This window comes from Tasmannia lanceolata, unplaced genomic scaffold, assembly GCF_043159265.1.
Source record: "Tasmannia lanceolata isolate RefF3 unplaced genomic scaffold, GAP_Taslan_0.1 ptg000006l, whole genome shotgun sequence".
Taxonomy (NCBI): domain Eukaryota; kingdom Viridiplantae; phylum Streptophyta; class Magnoliopsida; order Canellales; family Winteraceae; genus Tasmannia; species Tasmannia lanceolata.
The window spans coordinates 47,886,183-47,902,835 of record NW_027518683.1 but is presented as its reverse complement, the minus strand read 5'-3'; the positions used below and the strand labels follow the sequence as shown (position 1 = coordinate 47,902,835).

The following is a 16,653-nucleotide window of genomic DNA, read 5'->3' as shown; positions in this document are numbered from 1 at the left end:
TTACAGTAATTGGAAACTAAAAACAGAGACAGCTCTGTTTTGTTGTCAAAGCAACCAAAAAAAGGATAAGTGATATATTCGTCCTCTTTTCTTACTTTGGACAGCCCCTTCTAGTGTATTTATGAGTACGACTAGGGCTGCAATAGGGTCGGGTTGGGTCGGGTTTTTCAAAACCCTAGCCCAACCCTGGATCCCATTATCTCGGCTCTGACCCGCCCTGACCTTGAGTCAGAGCTGAAAAACCTCAACCCATGGTCCGCCTTACAGGGCTCAGTGCTGACCCTGGCCCGCCCTGATTGGCCCTGATTGGGCAGGGCCGGGACGGGCCGGCCCTAATTGACCCTAGTGCAAATACCTGTTAAAAGAGCCAAAAATAAAGCAACCACTTATCATATATAACTAAATGATCAATAAACAGAGAAAGGGAACAAAATAAGACAATATGAATTCAACAACATGATGGCAACAGAGACAATTAATAATAATAATCTAAAGAAACACCAATCCAAGATAATAGAAAACATTAGCAAAATGAACATGCATAGATGGTTCAATTCTATAATAGAAAACTTAGGATCAGGCCGGATCAGGGTACCCGAGGCATTAACCCAGAACCCGACACGACCTGAGTCAGGGTCAAAAACAAATGAACCCTGACCCGCCCTCAGGGATGGAAAATCCAGCCCTGACCCTGTTCGGGCTCAGGGCGGGTCAAGGCTGACACGGCCAAACTTGCACCCCTAAGTATGACAACTTTTGTACACTAAAGGGGGCTGTCCCAATAGAGAAAAAAGGGGGAATATAACGTTTCAAAAAAAAAAAAAAAACTATTCAGTGGGCTCCACCTTCCTACACCAATGTGGGCCCCACCCAAACCAGCTGTTTCTTATCATTGAATTTTTCTTTGCTAAGATCTGTCTTTATTTTCCTTTACAAAGAAATTCCAAGTTGTGATTTTTCTGCCTGAGAAAGAGAGAGAGAGATCTGGTAATTTTGACATCTGGTATTCATTTTATCTCTTTCTTCTGAATCTGAAAGAGAGTTATTGCTTTGTTGAAGGGTCCTTTCTCTTTTTTGTTTCTGGTTTTTGCCCCATCTTTTGGTCGGCAGATCTTTGTAAAGTTCCTAACTTTTAAAAATAGAGATGGGTTTGTGATTTTGTCAAAGATCTTTCAATTTCTGAACGTGGGTCTTTCCTGCCTTGTTGTTTGGTTTGTGGGGCTTGTCTTTTCCATTTACTTTTTATTTTTCATTCTCTTAATGTCTTCAGATCTTCTTTTATTTGGATCTTTTGACAAGTTATTTTTCCCTTTTTTTGTCAAATTTTCTGTATGGCTATTTTTTTTCTTTCTTTTTTAAATTCTTCCACTCTGCTTAAATAGATTTGTACTGATTTGTTATGGGATTGATTTCATATACAAGAAAGGAGGCTCTTTTGATCTGATTTGGTTTTTTGTGTACTGTCATTTATTTAGGTATCAAGATCTGATTGAGGAATGTTAAGAAGATGGGTAATTCTTTTATTTGGATCTTTTGAGAAGTTAATTTTTCCATTTTCCTCTTTTTCTTTGTCAAATTTCTGTATGGTTATTTTTTTTTTAACTTTTTTGAAATTCTATGACTCTAATTCAATAAATTTTCACTGATATGTTATGGGATTGATTTCATATACAGGAAAAAGAGGTTTTTTTTTATCTGATTTGGGTTTTTGTGTAATGTCATTTATTTAGGTATGAAGATCTGATTGAGGAATGATAAGAAGATGGGTAAGAGAGGGAACTGGTTTGTTGCAGTGAAGAAAGCTTTCAGCCCTGAATCTAAAGAGAAGAAAGAACATGTAAGAACTCTCTTTGTATTTCTTTGGCTTCTTAATTTTGTAATGTTCAGCGCGATTTTGATGGAAATGTTGTTCCTTTTGATTAGAAATCCAGTAAATCAAAGATATGTTACATGGATTCTTCTGAATGGGCGAAGAATCCGTGTCGGACACGTCTCGGATTTCAATTCTTTAGGATTCACAGAGACACTTCTAGGTCTCTTATAATTGTTTTTTTTTTTTTTTTTCTGTTTACTTCTACCGCAACCTTACAATTACTTCATGTTTTAAGTTTATCCTTCCTAATAGTAAGTGTGTTTTTTTATATTTTTTATATGAAAACAAAACATTATATTTGCTCAACCTACTAAAAATTTTAATATAGTATTTACTATAATTAAAATTTCAAAATTAATTAAAATATTTTGACGAATCCACGAATCTTTTGTTTCGAGGTTTACTGAATCCGACACTCGTATCCGTACTGATGCAACATGTTAGGGAACTCTCTTTGTATTTATTTGGCTTTTAAATTTTGTTATGTTCATCGTGTTTTTTATGGAAATATTTTTCTCTTTTCATTAGAAATCCAGTAAATCAAAGAAGAAATGGGGCTTCGGGAAATCGAAACACGCCGATCCTTGCTCTTCTTCGTTAGAAACAATCGAACCTCCCCCGATTCCTCCCCCAATCCCGCCGGAGGAGGTGAAATTGACTGATGCAGAGCAAGAACAGAACAAGCATGCTTACTCTGTGGCGATCGCCACTGCCGTCGCGGCCGAGGCTGCCGTTGCTGCCGCTCAGGCTGCGGCGGAGGTTGTTCGTCTCACGTCTGTGTCACACTTCTCTGGTAAATCACGAGAAGAAGTGGCTGCAATCAAGATTCAAACGGCCTTTCGAGGATACCTGGTTCGTTTCTCATATAATCCTTATTCTCTTTCTTTTCCTTTTTTTCTTGTTTAGTCGGATTTTTCCATGGATATGTTTGAATATGGTTGGAAATGTTTGTGATAAGGCACTTCTATCTTCTTATTATTTATTACTGAGAATGCACTCTAACTATCCTTTTCCAATATTTTTTTTCATATTTTCTGTGCCACTGGAAAATTTGTTGATGGGGATTTGTCATGACTTTTTATGGGATGGTTCATAGAAATATCAATTTGACTTGGAAATATCAGTGATGCTTTGAGATCTTGAACAGTTACATGAATATTTTTCTCAACTTAATTGAATTAATTACAAGTTCATTGGTTTTTGTAAGGTTTCTAAAAAAAAGATTGGTGATTTTTCTGACAGATTTTTGGAAATTTCAGTGGAGAATTGGTCCTTAAATTGGTCGCCTTTGATGAAAATGTTAATTCTTCACTTTTACACATTGTTGGTTTTTTTTTTTTTGCATTATCATGGTAATAATAGTTACTTTCTATTAATAGTTTTTTATTTTTTTGGTTTGTTAGTTGATCTGTTTTAGACCTTTTTTTTTGGTAGGTATCCGTTTTAGACCTGTCAGAACTACTAATCAATTTGTCCTTTAGTTGGTTTCTTTTGGTGAAAATGGCAATCCATCAGTTTCACACGTTGATGGTTATTATTTATTTTGCATTATTATTGTCGTGTTAGTTACTTTCTATCAATGGTTTTATATTTTTTTATTTGTTAGTTGATCGGATTTAGACATTTCAGTACTAGTTAATAGTTATTAATTTGTAATCCATGATTCTTGTATTTATTTATTTTCCCTTCAGTGGGCCCCACTCTATCTGATTCTTTGAGTTTATCATGGTACGAGTAGTTACTTTTTATTACACTTAGTTCAATCTGATGTTCCAAAAAAGAATGCCTGACTTATGAATTGGATCTATCACTACAACTTTTTGTTTTTTTTTCAGGCAAGGAGAGCATTGCGAGCTTTGAGAGGACTAGTTAGGTTGAAATCTCTGATAGATGGACATGCCGTCAAGCGTCAAGCCACGACCACACTACGTTGCATGCAGACACTGGCTAGAGTGCAATCGCAGATCCGTACACGAAGGATCAGAATGTCAGAGGAGAACCAGGCTCTTCAAAGGCAGCTTCAGCTGAAACGTGAAAAGGAACTCGAGACCTTGAGAGCCTCTGTAAGTGCCCCTACATTTTGTTGCTCAAACTACTACCAACTTGGTTGTTTCACGTGGTATTAGAGCAAAGGTCCTGAGTTCAAACCTCCTTGATATTAAAAATCCACATGCAATGGCCAACCCAAAAGAGGGGCTACATGTGCCCAATGGGCCACACGTGAGGGAGAGTGTTAAAGTATAAAAGATTAAAATCATTAAACAACGCCATCTCCACAGCTTAAGCTTTTGGAGTAATTGGTTATTTCACCGCATTGTTTGTTTGGATTTTGAGAACCAATTGTGAGTCGAGAACTGATTATTCCAATAATCAGTTTTGGACTCACAATCGGTTCTCAAAGTCTAAAACAAATAGGGCCTTACTGGGGAACAACTGATGTTTACTCCTAATGCAAATGTACAGTTCTACAGTTTCATCAAAAGTCTGATATGTTAGATGGTTGCACTCCATTTTTTGTTCTCCTAACTCATAGAGAAATGAATGATAAAACTGCATCATTTTTCTACATGTGTGCATATGTGACTTTTTAGGGAAACTTTAATTAGCTTTGTTGTTTGGCTGAATTCTTACTTCTGTCTCCTTAATTCCTATATGCTTTGCAGTTCATTGAATGCTTTTCTTGTATCTATGTTCACCAGTTTTAGCATTTTTTGAAGTCCCTTGTTTGTTGAGTCCCAAAGAAAATGTTAACTTACGAACTTCTCCAAAAGCTTAAGCTGTTGGAGAAAGGCGTTGTTTTTCTTTTATACTTTAACACTCCCCCGCACGTGTGGCCCACTTGGCAAACACGTGACACATGTGGTCCCACTTTGAGCCGACCATCGCATTTGGATTTTTGCTATCGAGGAGGTTTGAACTTGAGACCTTTGGCTCTGATACTTCTCCAAAAGCTTAAGCTATTGGAGAAAGGTGTTGTTTATCTTTTATACTTTAACATAAAACAATCTGATTGATGGTAATCTCATACCATAATTGTCTGTCAAACCTATTTCTCGATTCAATCGAGGCCCACAAAGAAGTACTGTAGTTTTATTGCTCAAATTTTCAAGGAAAACCCCATCTAATCTTGTAGGGGCAAGGTGTCCCTACTCCCAGTTACACCTGCAACGCAGAGATACATCCATGATTCCAAATGATCTTGCAGTCTTGAATGTCAACTCCTTGGAGAGAAACAGTAAAAGTAGTGTTTCCAAATGCATAAAATGAACTCGTGTGTGCTTCCATAAACGCCCAACAGTCCAGAAACTCAAATTTTGAACAGACTATAAAGGTAGTGCACTGCGAATGACTAGGATGACCCTTTTGACTCCTTTTGCCGATTTATCTGCCAGTTCATTTGTTGATCCCACATGAGATGGGCTAATCTTGAAGGATAATTCCAATATTTTAGCAATTGTACGTGTTGATTTCCATGGCCATGTTGCTTTCCTCTTTTGCCCAAGATATTACATTAGTTAAATCACCTCCAAAGATGAGATGTTTGCTAAGAGAAAATACAAAAATCTTTAAACCAAGATTAACTTGAGCCCGTTAATTGTGGAGGGTGACTCGACCAATGTCATTGCATGGGCGAAGAATCAAAGTGCTTGGCTGTGGAGATTGGCTTCTATTGTGGACGAAATCCGTGATATTGTACGGATCATAAGGCCACAAGTATCGCATATGAGACGCACGCCAAATACAATGGCTGATTGCCTAGCGAAAGAGGGTGTATCCCGGACGGACACAATGATCGCGGTGAATGTGACCACGGAGGCGATGGGATAGCTGTGATTTTGGATTGTGTATTTTGGTTTTTCCTTTCTATGTAATCTCATGGGGGACATCTTGTCCCTATGGGTTGTAATCCCTATTATGGAATAAAATTGTTATTTTTCAAAAAAAAAAAATCTTTAAACCACAAAATAAGGCTCTTGCTTTTGCCTCGTTGGACTTGCATATACCCACCGGTCCAGAGAAAGCCAAAATAATGTGCAATGAAATACTCCACCCATGCCAGCGGAATGAAATACTCCACCCACGCCAGCTCGACTGGCTTCCTTTTAGAGCTGTCGTACAAAATTAACTTGGTCCAACCACGAGAGAGAGCTGGCCATTTGTGTAAAGGTACTATTTTCCAACCTCTTTACCAAATGATTGTTAGTAAAAGAAAACGAGGTTAAAGAAAGGTAGAGAAGTTACTTCGATAAGTTGTTTAATAGAGAACCTATAGCAAATTTGGGAGAACTTGATAACGCTTTTGATGAACAAACCATTCGTAGAATTCGAACATCAGAGGTAAGAGTAGTTATGAAAAATATGAAATTAGGTAAGGCTAGGGGGGCTGACGATATTCCTATTGAGACTTGGAGATGCTTGGGTGATGTGGGTTTGGTTTGGTTAACTAGATTATTTAACAATATTTTGAAGACTGAGAAGATGCCTGCTGAGTGGAGGAAGAGTACATTAGTACCTATTTTTAAGAATAAAGAGGATATTCAGAGTTGCACCAATTACCGGGGAATCAACCTAATGAGTCACACCATGAAGCTTTGCGAGAGGGTGATTGAGCATAGACTAAGAAAAGAAACTAAGGTGTCAGAATCAGTTTGGCTTATACCCGGACGATCAACTATGGAAGCTATCTTCTTAATTAGGCAGTTAATGGAGAGATTTCGAAAAAATAAAAAGGACTTTCATATGGTTTTCATTGATTATGTATGATAGGATTTCCAGGAATGTTATGTGGTGGGTCCTTGAAAGGAAAAAAGTGCCTACTAGTACTAAATATGTTGATGTGATTAAGGATATGTACACAATGGAGCAGTAACTAGTGTCAGAACCACGGATGAGTTTCCAATTACAATAGGACTGCACCAAGGATCAGCTCTAAGCCCTTATCTTTTTACGTTAGTTATGGATGAGCTTACGAAGAGTATCCATATGAGGTGTCGTGGTGTATGTTATTTGCAGGTGACATAGTATTAATCGTTGAAACCAAATCAGGAGTAAATGCTAAGTTAAAGTTATGGAGAACTACTTTTGGATCCAAAGGTTTTAGACTGAGTAGGACTAAGACATAATATACAGAATGCAACTTTAGTAATGTAAGGAGGCGGGATGAGGATGTAGTAAATATGACTGGACAGGAGGGGTACCTAAGAGGATATCTTAAGCTATCTTGGTTCAATTCTACATAAGGAAGGAGAGATTGAAGAGGATGTTAACCATAGAATAAGAGCAGGTTGGTTGAAGTGGAAGCTTGCCTCAGGAGTTCTGTGCGACCGTAAAATCCCTACCAAGTTGAAGGGAAAGTTTTATAAGACAGCTGTAAGGCCAATCATGCTGTACGACTCAGAATGTTGGGCCACCAAGAAGCAGCATGTGCATAAGATGAGTGTAGAGGAAATGTGAATGCTTAGATGGATCTGCGGTCACACCAGGTTAGATAGAATTAAAAATTAAGACATTCGTAAAAAGGTGGGGGTGGCACCAATTGAGGAGAAGATGAGAGAGCACCGCTTAAGATGGTTTGGACATATCCAACGTAGGCCTTTGGATGCTCCGGTGAGAAGAGGCGACTCGTGCCAAATTGATGGAGTAAAAAGAGGTAGGGGCAGGCCGAAAACAACTTGGGTAGAAACAGTGAGGAAAGACTTGATAGCTGGGAACATAACAGAGAACATGACCTTGGATAGAAACAGTGAGGAAAGACTTGATAGCTAGGAACATAACAGAGAACATGACCTTGGATAGGATAGAATGGAAGAAAATGATCCACATAGAAGAACCCAACTAGAGCCAGGATTAGAGCCGGATAGATTCATTTCACATTCTTCATGAAAGTTTTCTAAAGGATTCATTTAGCCGACCCCAACTAGTTTGGGACAAAGGCTTTGTTGAGTTGAGTTTCCCAAATGATATTCTAATTCCTAATGATTTCTTGCGAAGAATAATTCGAGATTTTCTTGTTATTTCATACCCAAGAGAAGCTCAATCTTCATATCCATTATAATTCTGCCCAAATATCTATTCTTTTCCCTGAAAAATCAATTATATCTCTCCTTCCAAATTTGTCAAATCATCACATAAGGGATGAAACCCCAAAGGATTTTATCGACACTTACAAATAGGCTTCCAACCAATTAAGAAGGATATTCTTAATTGAACGTGAGAAAATCCAAGCCATACTGACGCTCTTAATAATGGCACCCCATAGCTAATGTTGCCTGGATTCGGATTCCCGTGTTGTGATCCGACACGGATTCAAAGTGTCGGATTCAACAAACCCCCAAAAGTATTTTTTATTAAATTAAAAAAAAAAAATATATATATATATATATATATATATATATATATATTAAAATTTGATGGTGGGGGTTGAGACGTAAGGGTTTTTATTAAGAGATTCGAATAAGAAGAGGGAAAGGGGGTTGATGTGAGAGTGGAGGATCGAGGTGCTAGGGTTCTTATTAAGAGAGGGTGTTGTGTTTTTATTAAAAAAAAGTTAAGAAAAAACATGTTTAAAGGGAAAATATACTGGATTCACATTTTAAAAGATACAACGATGTGTCAGATTCGGCTAGGAAAACAACTTTCGTGAAGGACATGACTACGACAAGAATCCGGATGTGTCCCACATAAATCCATGTCCGATTTGCATGTTGCATGTCGAAACGTGACAACAAGGATTTGCATGTTGCATGTCGAAACGTGACAACAAGGATTCAGCTTAGAAGAGCAAAGAATCCATGCAACACTGCAACTTAGGATTCTTGAAACCCAACAATGAATCGTTAGATGACCTATTGACTCCTCATTCATTCAAGAATACAACATAAAAATGCATCTGCTAGCAATTTTATCATGTTATGGTCATTAATTTGTTTTTCGCTTCCTTCTATTATTGGGGGTGGGCATCTTGTGAATTTTTATCTGTATTAGCTCTTGCAAACACCATGTTCGCTTCTCCTCCTTTTCATTACCTGTTTGGTTCAGCACTTGGTATTTGGTTTCATTCTGAGTGCTGCTTGTGTGTTTGTGTGTGTACACACATTCATGCCTTGACTCTCTTGAGCTTATTGTGACCTCTACCTTTTGTCTTTCAATTAGGCGATAATACACCCATAACAAATTGATTCTTAACTTGGACCCCTTGGATGGGAACCCGCTTAGTTAAAAATCCAACTCGTGCAGCGTGATCGATCCACAAACTTTGTATCTAACCAGGCGACTGAAACAAGTTTCGATTGATTTGGCAGGGTCAAAACTGAGTTGACTCAGGAAAGTCCATGATTGACTAGAGGATTTTTAGGGAGAAAAAAGTGATTTGAACTTTTATCACGATCTGCTAACAATGTGTCAACTTTTTTTGCCTTTAATATATTTTAATCAATATCTTTTGAAGTATGAACAAGGTTTTAAATTTCGGTTTCGGAATGTGTTTCGGTCCTCACTGAAACCGAAATTTCGGCGAAATTTTGGACAAAATTGATCGAAATTGAATAAAGTAATATTTTATCCCGTACCAAATGTAGGCTGAAATCCTCGAAATTTCGGCCAAAATTTCTGTAATTTCGGCTGAAATTTCGGGATAATATTAAATAATGATTAAAAAGCTGATTTTTTGGAGATATTCCTTAAATTTCGGCCCAAAATTTCGGGGTTACCCAATTTCTTTCTGTCTCGATCGAAACCCGAAATTTCGGATTTCGGTCGAAATTTAAAACCTTGAGTATGAATCCACCTGCTCATCCTGTGTAGTTGGATATTCTGTTTCGAAGAAGTGTTTTTATGGCAATCTTGTGTTCATCCTGTGTTTTTTTCTCCCTGTTTTTTTTATCCCTGTTAAATATCATTTTTATGATCTTATCTTGCTCCTTGTTGCCATAGACATCTATAGAACTTTTGACACAGTAGATCACTGATAATAATTCTGTATTAGATGGGAGACGAATGGGATGATAGTGCGCAATCCAAAGAGCAAATTGAAGCAAATCATATGAGCAAGCAAGAGGCTGCTATAAGAAGAGAAAGGGCACTCGCATATTCATTTTCTCATCAGGTACACACATTCATATTTATGTTTCTTGTTTCTAAGGAGTACCACTTCAATGTTACTTCCCCAAATTGAATTCCATCCATTCCCATTGTTGCATGTGGTGGGACTCATAACATTCATGAGACCCCTCTCAGTTTAGCCCTCCAATCTTTGTTATTTATGGTACTGAAGAAAATGTGGTCTATTTCAGCGGTTGGGAAAGAATTCTTCGAGGACAATGAACCCAATGTTCATGGATCCAAACAATCCACACTGGGGTTGGAGTTGGTTAGAGCGTTGGATGGCAGCACGGCCATGGGAGAGCCGAACGGTAAGAGATAAAGAATTCAACGACACACAGTCATCTGTAAAGAGTGTAAGCCTCAGTGTTGGAGGAGAAATCAGCAAAGCTTATGCTCGTCGGGATCTCAATGCCGACAAACCTTCACCTGTGGGTCGAAAGTCTAGCCGCCCGGCCACCCATCAGTCCCCCTCAACACCCCCATCAAAGGCATCATCAATTGTTGGTAAGGCAAAAATGGGGAGCCCACGAGGCGCGTGGGGCCCAGATGATGACTCAAGGAGCATGTTCAGCTTGCAATCAGAGCGCCAGAGACGGCTTAGCATTGCAGGGTCGTCTGTGAGGGATGATGAGAGCCTTGCGAGCTCACCAGCTGTCCCAAGTTACATGGCCACTACAGAATCCGCAAAGGCAAAATCCCGATTTCAGAGTCCATTGGGGAACATGGAGACTCTGGATAGAGGCTCGGCAGGGTCTGCAAAGAAGCGTCTCTCTTTTCCGGTAGCGGAGAAGTACAGTCCTTTGCCTCCTGTAGGGGCAAGACGACATTCGGGCCCACCCAAAGTGGACAGCAATTCTGTAAAGGATGGTGGTGTCCTTGCAGAGAACACTGTGAGTAATGGAGGGAGCAGGTAGCCAAACCAAGGAGGAGAGGACAGACACAAGTAGAAAGTTTGGGGAAAAGGGGGTGATGTTTTATTTTAATTTTTTAAAGCTTGATCTTATTTGTAGTTTAATTGATTTGGGTTGATGGCTTGTTTGTGAAAGGTTTGTTGTTTTTAATTATTTGGGTTGAATTCTTGACATAAAGATACTTATTTTTCCCTTTTATTATTGTTTGGGTTATTGGGATTGTGGATGTTTCTAAACAGATAAGAACCCAATTCAGTGGTTTGTCCAATTGATTGTGATCTACCTCTTCCCTTTTTTGGCTCTTTGTGGATTTTCCAAGATGAAAACCAACCATTAAAACATGTTTGTGATGATACTCAATCTAGAGAATTTCTTGGCTGCATGTATGAATGCGTGCAACCTTGCTACATAGTTCAGGTCATTCGTAGGGGAACTGTTATTTTCTGCACCCATTTGATGGTACTCAATGATCTCCAATGAAAGGCTTTCGCGTTGGTAAATATTTACACAGCTTTGGTAAATTGGCTGAAGAGGGAGCATATAAGGAGAATGGTGGTAAACTGGTAAACCATAATGTTAAGGAAAGGAGGACAGAGCCTTAGGAGTTGGATGGCAGCATTTGAGATGTTTCTGGGGTATATATTTTGAGAGATGACTCTTCCCTAACTTATGTAAAGCTGTTTGTTCTTCTAATCAATAGATTTCTTACATCACAAAAAAATATAAAAATATAGAGGTATCCAATGAGGCCCTTAGAGAACCTGTATTGGAAAGAGCAGTACATATCTATACTTGAGAACTTAGAGGTATCCAAAGAAGCCCTCAGTATTCAGAACCTGTATTGGAAAGAGCAGCAAATTTTTGCATCTATACTTGAGCACAAGTTGCTACTGCAAAAGAGACCCTAAAATTTATAAATCATGCTACGTTAGGCTTAGAATTTCCAAAACTCTATTTTAGACTTTCTGATTTACACAGGTCCATTGAACAGCTGTTCCATTTCCCTTTGAAAGACTCGGAAAAAAACTGTTATAATCACTGTATTTACAATTCCAGGAATGGAAATGAGAAAGTTGAATGTTAAAATTGGGCTATCTTTCATGGTAGTTAGTAATTCACTAATTTTATAATTTGTACGTATTATTATTAACCATATTATAAACAGGTTAGCATGCGACGTACGTACCATTCGCAATGTGACATGGGTTTGAGCAAACCAGGAACTTCGAAAATCAAATAAGACTAAAAAAGATTTTTCCCAATAAATCTCGAGTTTCTTTTGTTCTATATGACATTCCCTTAACCAAAGTCTATGGATAGGAGACGATCCACTAGATTGAGTCACTTTAGGGACTCAGAATAGGAGACAAACTGGACTTTTTTTTGTTCGCCCTTTTCTTCTTCTTCCTTCTTTTTCTCACACTTGCTTGCCAATCTAACCCATCAAAACCATGAAATGCGTGATCATGATAGCCACTCAACAATCAATCTTCTCCATCTATGCTCTTGAAAAGGTTGGGGTTGATTGGTGATGATGTGTGCCACTCCCACCCTCTGATAATGTGAGAAGCTGAATCTGACCCTAAAACAGCCAGATAAATACAAGAACATAACATGCCTTTGAAAACTTAAAGAAACCTCTGACTAAAAGACAAAACAGAAGGGGTGGAATGGCTATTCATGGGGGTGAAAATATCACTTTTCCATACACCAACATATATGGAATGGGTTTTGACAACGATGAGGAGACATGTTGCAGAGTCACCAAATAGATTATGTAATCCTCTTATTTATATTTAGAGCAATATTTCCATATCTGATTTCGAAACAGAGATAAAAATTTGATATTTTATCTTCACTAAAAGTTCTCAAGCTGTGAACAAGATTGAGTCCAAGACTCCTCGGCAACAAAAGAACGATGGGCATCCATATACAATGACGGCCATTATAGTTTCTTCGAAGCACTCATTCATCCATGGCTCCCTTTCCTGTTCAATTATGCATTCTTCAATGAAGACTCATGAGTTGGTTCCTTAGGGGTCACCCTTTCCAGAAGAGCCTTGTTATGACAGTGTTCAGTATCAATGAAGTAAAAGTTATTACCCGCTTTAAACGTTACAAAAGGCCTGTTGGTCTGTGGCGGCCTAATGTCAGAAAACCTAATTGTCTTCGGAATGGATCTCGCCAACCATGACAACATCTCAACATCAAAGCTATCCGAACCAGGGTGCCACCTGAGCTTGTGAACATAGGAGCTGACAAACCAGTGAAGAGCTGCAGTGGTGGAAGCACTGAGGAGTATGACAGAAGAAGCAACGACACCTTTAAGAATCATATTCATGCCGGGCCCGGTCATGAAGGTTATGACGGGACCAAGAGACGCCGAAAGGCAGCAGGTGGAGAGGGAGAGTAGTTTTACTTTCTTGATGGTTGATGAGATTGGCCCATAATACACAACTCCAGTATCTTTGCCATCGTCATTGATTTTTTTGGCTCTCTGCGGTCCAATGCTGATTTGCTGTCACTTTCTGTGCTACTCCCTTGTGGAGTGTGAGAAGCCCATCTTATATGAGTACCCTGGCGGATAGAGTCAAAGTTCTCATAACTATTTGGAAGGAGTTCAACAGCGGAGGAGTGTTCCCGTGTTCCAGCAAACCTACAGGAATGAAGACCTGATAGAAGAATAAAAAATTGTAATATACCATAGAACCACATTAGCCGGCCTATAAATCAGCTGACACGGACATTTTCTCAAAATTCATGCTGAATATGCAGAATGAGAAAAGAACAAAAAAATCAAAGGTTGCAAATAGTAGATGCATGCCAGAAACAACTAATTATCACAAGGATCACTTGGAGGTTAAAATATTTTCCTGAATAAAAATTTTAAAACCAATTTTGTTTGATTTTACAAGCAAAGTTTCTGAAAGAGCTCCAAATGATTGTGAAGATGCTCCTGGCACATTCACATATGTTCCTTATTTATAGAATATCACAAGGATAGTACTCAATTTTCACACCAAATGAAGTTGAATTTGATCAAATATTAGTCAGAAAGAGCCATATATCTACGTACCAGTTGCTTGCTGTAATTCATGACAATCAATGGTAACCACGTCAGTAGGAATTTTCAATTAGAAATTGATTTGGTATTTTGTAGTTGTATAAGAGCAGATAAAGAAAAACCATGTGAAATGGATTTGGCATAAGCCCGGTTTGCTCCATAGAAGAGAAAGCTACTGAGAAAAACCTGATATTTTCTAAATGCAGATGACATAGCAAATATAGAACAATGACATGATATGGAACTTATTGGAATAAATCAACTATAATCTAAATGCACATATTATCCTCTTTACCTGAATTAAATATTAAATAGAAAGTCACAAACGCTCTGGAAACATATAATTAAATACTTTCAATCAAATTGCAGGGATATCAAATGAGATAGATCCTCGAGCCATAAATCCACATTACCACCGCAGGGTAAGGGTCTCAATTTTGGCTCGGGCTCGGAAGCTCGCTCGAGCTCGGCTCGAATCCTTAATGAGCCGAGCCGAGCCCGAGCTAGGCCAAGCTCAGCTAGGCTAGGCTCGGCTCGTTAAGGATTTAATATATTTATATATATATATATATATATATATATATATATATATATATAGAGAGAGAGAGAGAGAGAGAGAACATTTCCTACACACTTGTATAGGTAAGTTACCTACACATTACCTTAAAAAACAGTGGGGGCCCACATTGTTTGGGTGATCCAAACAATTCATTTGAATTGTCCTCACATAGATAGGGTGTCCACAAAAAATCAGATCCATAGGATCATCCCAACCCTACGATTTCTGGAGGTAAAATGGACGTGTATAAACCTTCACAAATTAGTCCCTTTTTTGCCTCCATAGTTTGAATGGTTAGGATGATCCTATGGATCTGATTTTTTGTGGACACCCTATCTATGTGAGGAGCATTCAAATGAATGGTTTGGATCACCCAAACAATGTGGGCCCCCACTGTATTTTAAGGTAGTGTGTAGGTAACTTACCTACACAAGTGTGTAGGAAATGTTCTCTCATATATATATTATATTAATATATACACTAAAAGGGTTGTCTATGGAGCGAAGGGGGGAGACAAAATATGTCACTTCTTTTTTGGAACCCCATTTGTTACTTGGACCACCTCCCGTGGTGTAAAAAGAGTAGTCAAATTACACTAGATAGGGCTGTCCAGGGAAGATGAGGGGTGTGAATATATCATTGCCCTTAATATAAGCCAAGCTCGATAAGGCTCACGAGCCTGGCCGAGCCGAGCTCGAGCCCGAGCCGAGCTTTTGAGCTTAACGAGCCGAGCCGAGCCGAGCTGGGCCAAGCTCGGCTCGGCTCGTTTACACCCCTAACCGCAAGGATATCAAATGGACCCCTTAATAATCGAAGGTTATTCAACCAACGTCCTTGCTTGCAACCAACAAGACGAAATGCCCATGGCAATTAGCCATAATCACAGATGAAATTAGGGATTTCAGCTGGATTGTGAATCCTCAAATCCAACATATGAGGAGCCCAGCAAATGAAAGTGAGGACAAGTTGGCAAAAGAAGGGTTGGATAGAGTGGGAGTACATAACTACATACCAAAGAAGTCTGCATTAATACTGATCAGAATCCGACCTAAAGGGTAAAAACCATATTTCGGGTGGTGAATTGCAGGTTGATGTTTGGTGCAAAGATATTTAGGAGCCACATTTATCACTTTTGCAGATCCCAGTCGGCTGCTATGCCCACGCGAGATGAGGAAATTGTACCTGCGGGCACTCCTCATCTTCATAATCGAGAAATGTTACTTTCTGCTTGACACACATCTTCCTTATAACTGTTGTAGGGGATAGGATTATTAAGAGTATGGGGAATCCTTATTGCAGATGCTGATGCAGGGGAGAGATGTTTTTTATAATTGCATTTGTGGGACAACTTGTCATCAAGGATGTAATTTTGGTTATAACCTTTTTTTAATAAAATACAATTACTTTAAAAAAATGAGCTTTGAATGTCAGAGTTGAATATTATTAGTGAATTGCAATCACAATGAATATTATTAGTGAATTGCAATCACAATGCCAAAATTCTTTTTTTTTTTGAAAAAGATAATTACATTTCAAGGAAAGAACAGGAATACAGAATCAACAAAGGACAGGAGGTCCAGAAGGGGGAGTAGTCGCTCAAACAAACAAAAAATACAAAGAAAACAGTAGAAAAACAACAAAATGCAATCGGATAAAGATCGCTAATAATTAGCTTGCTATGATTGGCACCTGGCTTTGCCAACGCGTCAATGCCTGAGTTAGTCAATCTCCATTTATGTTGGAACTGTGGATTGGTAACTATGAAAAGACCAGCAATTTCCAATATAATGTGCGCACCTTCCAAGGGCCCACCGTAGCTCCAACCACCCATGCTAAAAGCACTTTGGAATCCCCTTCAACAATGCACTTTCTAGTGACTGACTCTTTAAAAATGTGTAGGCTGGTGAGAAGGGCTTTAGCCTCCACATCGTTTGAGTCAACTATGCCATAAGGCCCAGAAAAACATTTAAGGGTCCTACCTCGATGGTCCCTAAAGATTCCTCCAATGCCAACGAGACCAAGTTTACCTTTTGTGCTATCGTCGAAGTTCACTTTCATAACATCAGAAGGGGGAGGGAACCATCTAGGGGTGGGTTTTTTTAGAGGACTTCACATCCCAAATGATAACCTTCAATTCTTAAGA

At 38.7% G+C, this 16,653-nt stretch overlaps 2 protein-coding genes across 6 annotated transcripts; one reads left to right on the top strand and one right to left on the bottom strand.

Annotated features, from left to right (window-relative positions):
• Positions 1–879: 879 nt before the first annotated feature.
• Positions 880–11,155, top strand: LOC143880419 (protein IQ-DOMAIN 3-like). 5 transcript variants are annotated; one of them, XM_077383413.1, is made up of 7 exons: positions 880–987; positions 1,476–1,511; positions 1,731–1,837; positions 2,402–2,725; positions 3,709–3,936; positions 9,858–9,977; positions 10,165–11,155. In XM_077383413.1, the coding sequence occupies exons 3-7, from the start codon at positions 1,763–1,765 to the stop codon at positions 10,888–10,890; spliced, it is 1,473 nt and encodes a 490-aa protein (XP_077239528.1). In that variant the 5' UTR covers positions 880–987; positions 1,476–1,511; positions 1,731–1,762; the 3' UTR covers positions 10,891–11,155. The 5 variants fall into 5 exon arrangements, with proteins under 5 accessions (XP_077239528.1, XP_077239527.1, XP_077239529.1 ...); XM_077383412.1 differs by having other exon boundaries at positions 909–1,003; XM_077383414.1 differs by lacking the exon at positions 880–987 and adding an exon at positions 1,014–1,116.
• A 1,503-nt stretch (positions 11,156–12,658) lies between these two features.
• LOC143879109 (uncharacterized) lies at positions 12,659–16,341 on the bottom strand. Its single transcript, XM_077381295.1, has 4 exons — positions 16,200–16,341; positions 15,693–15,760; positions 13,464–13,559; positions 12,659–13,405 (listed from the first exon to the last, which is right to left on the bottom strand). The coding sequence occupies exons 1-4, from the start codon at positions 16,339–16,341 to the stop codon at positions 12,884–12,886; spliced, it is 828 nt and encodes a 275-aa protein (XP_077237410.1). The 3' UTR covers positions 12,659–12,883.
• Positions 16,342–16,653: the final 312 nt, after the last annotated feature.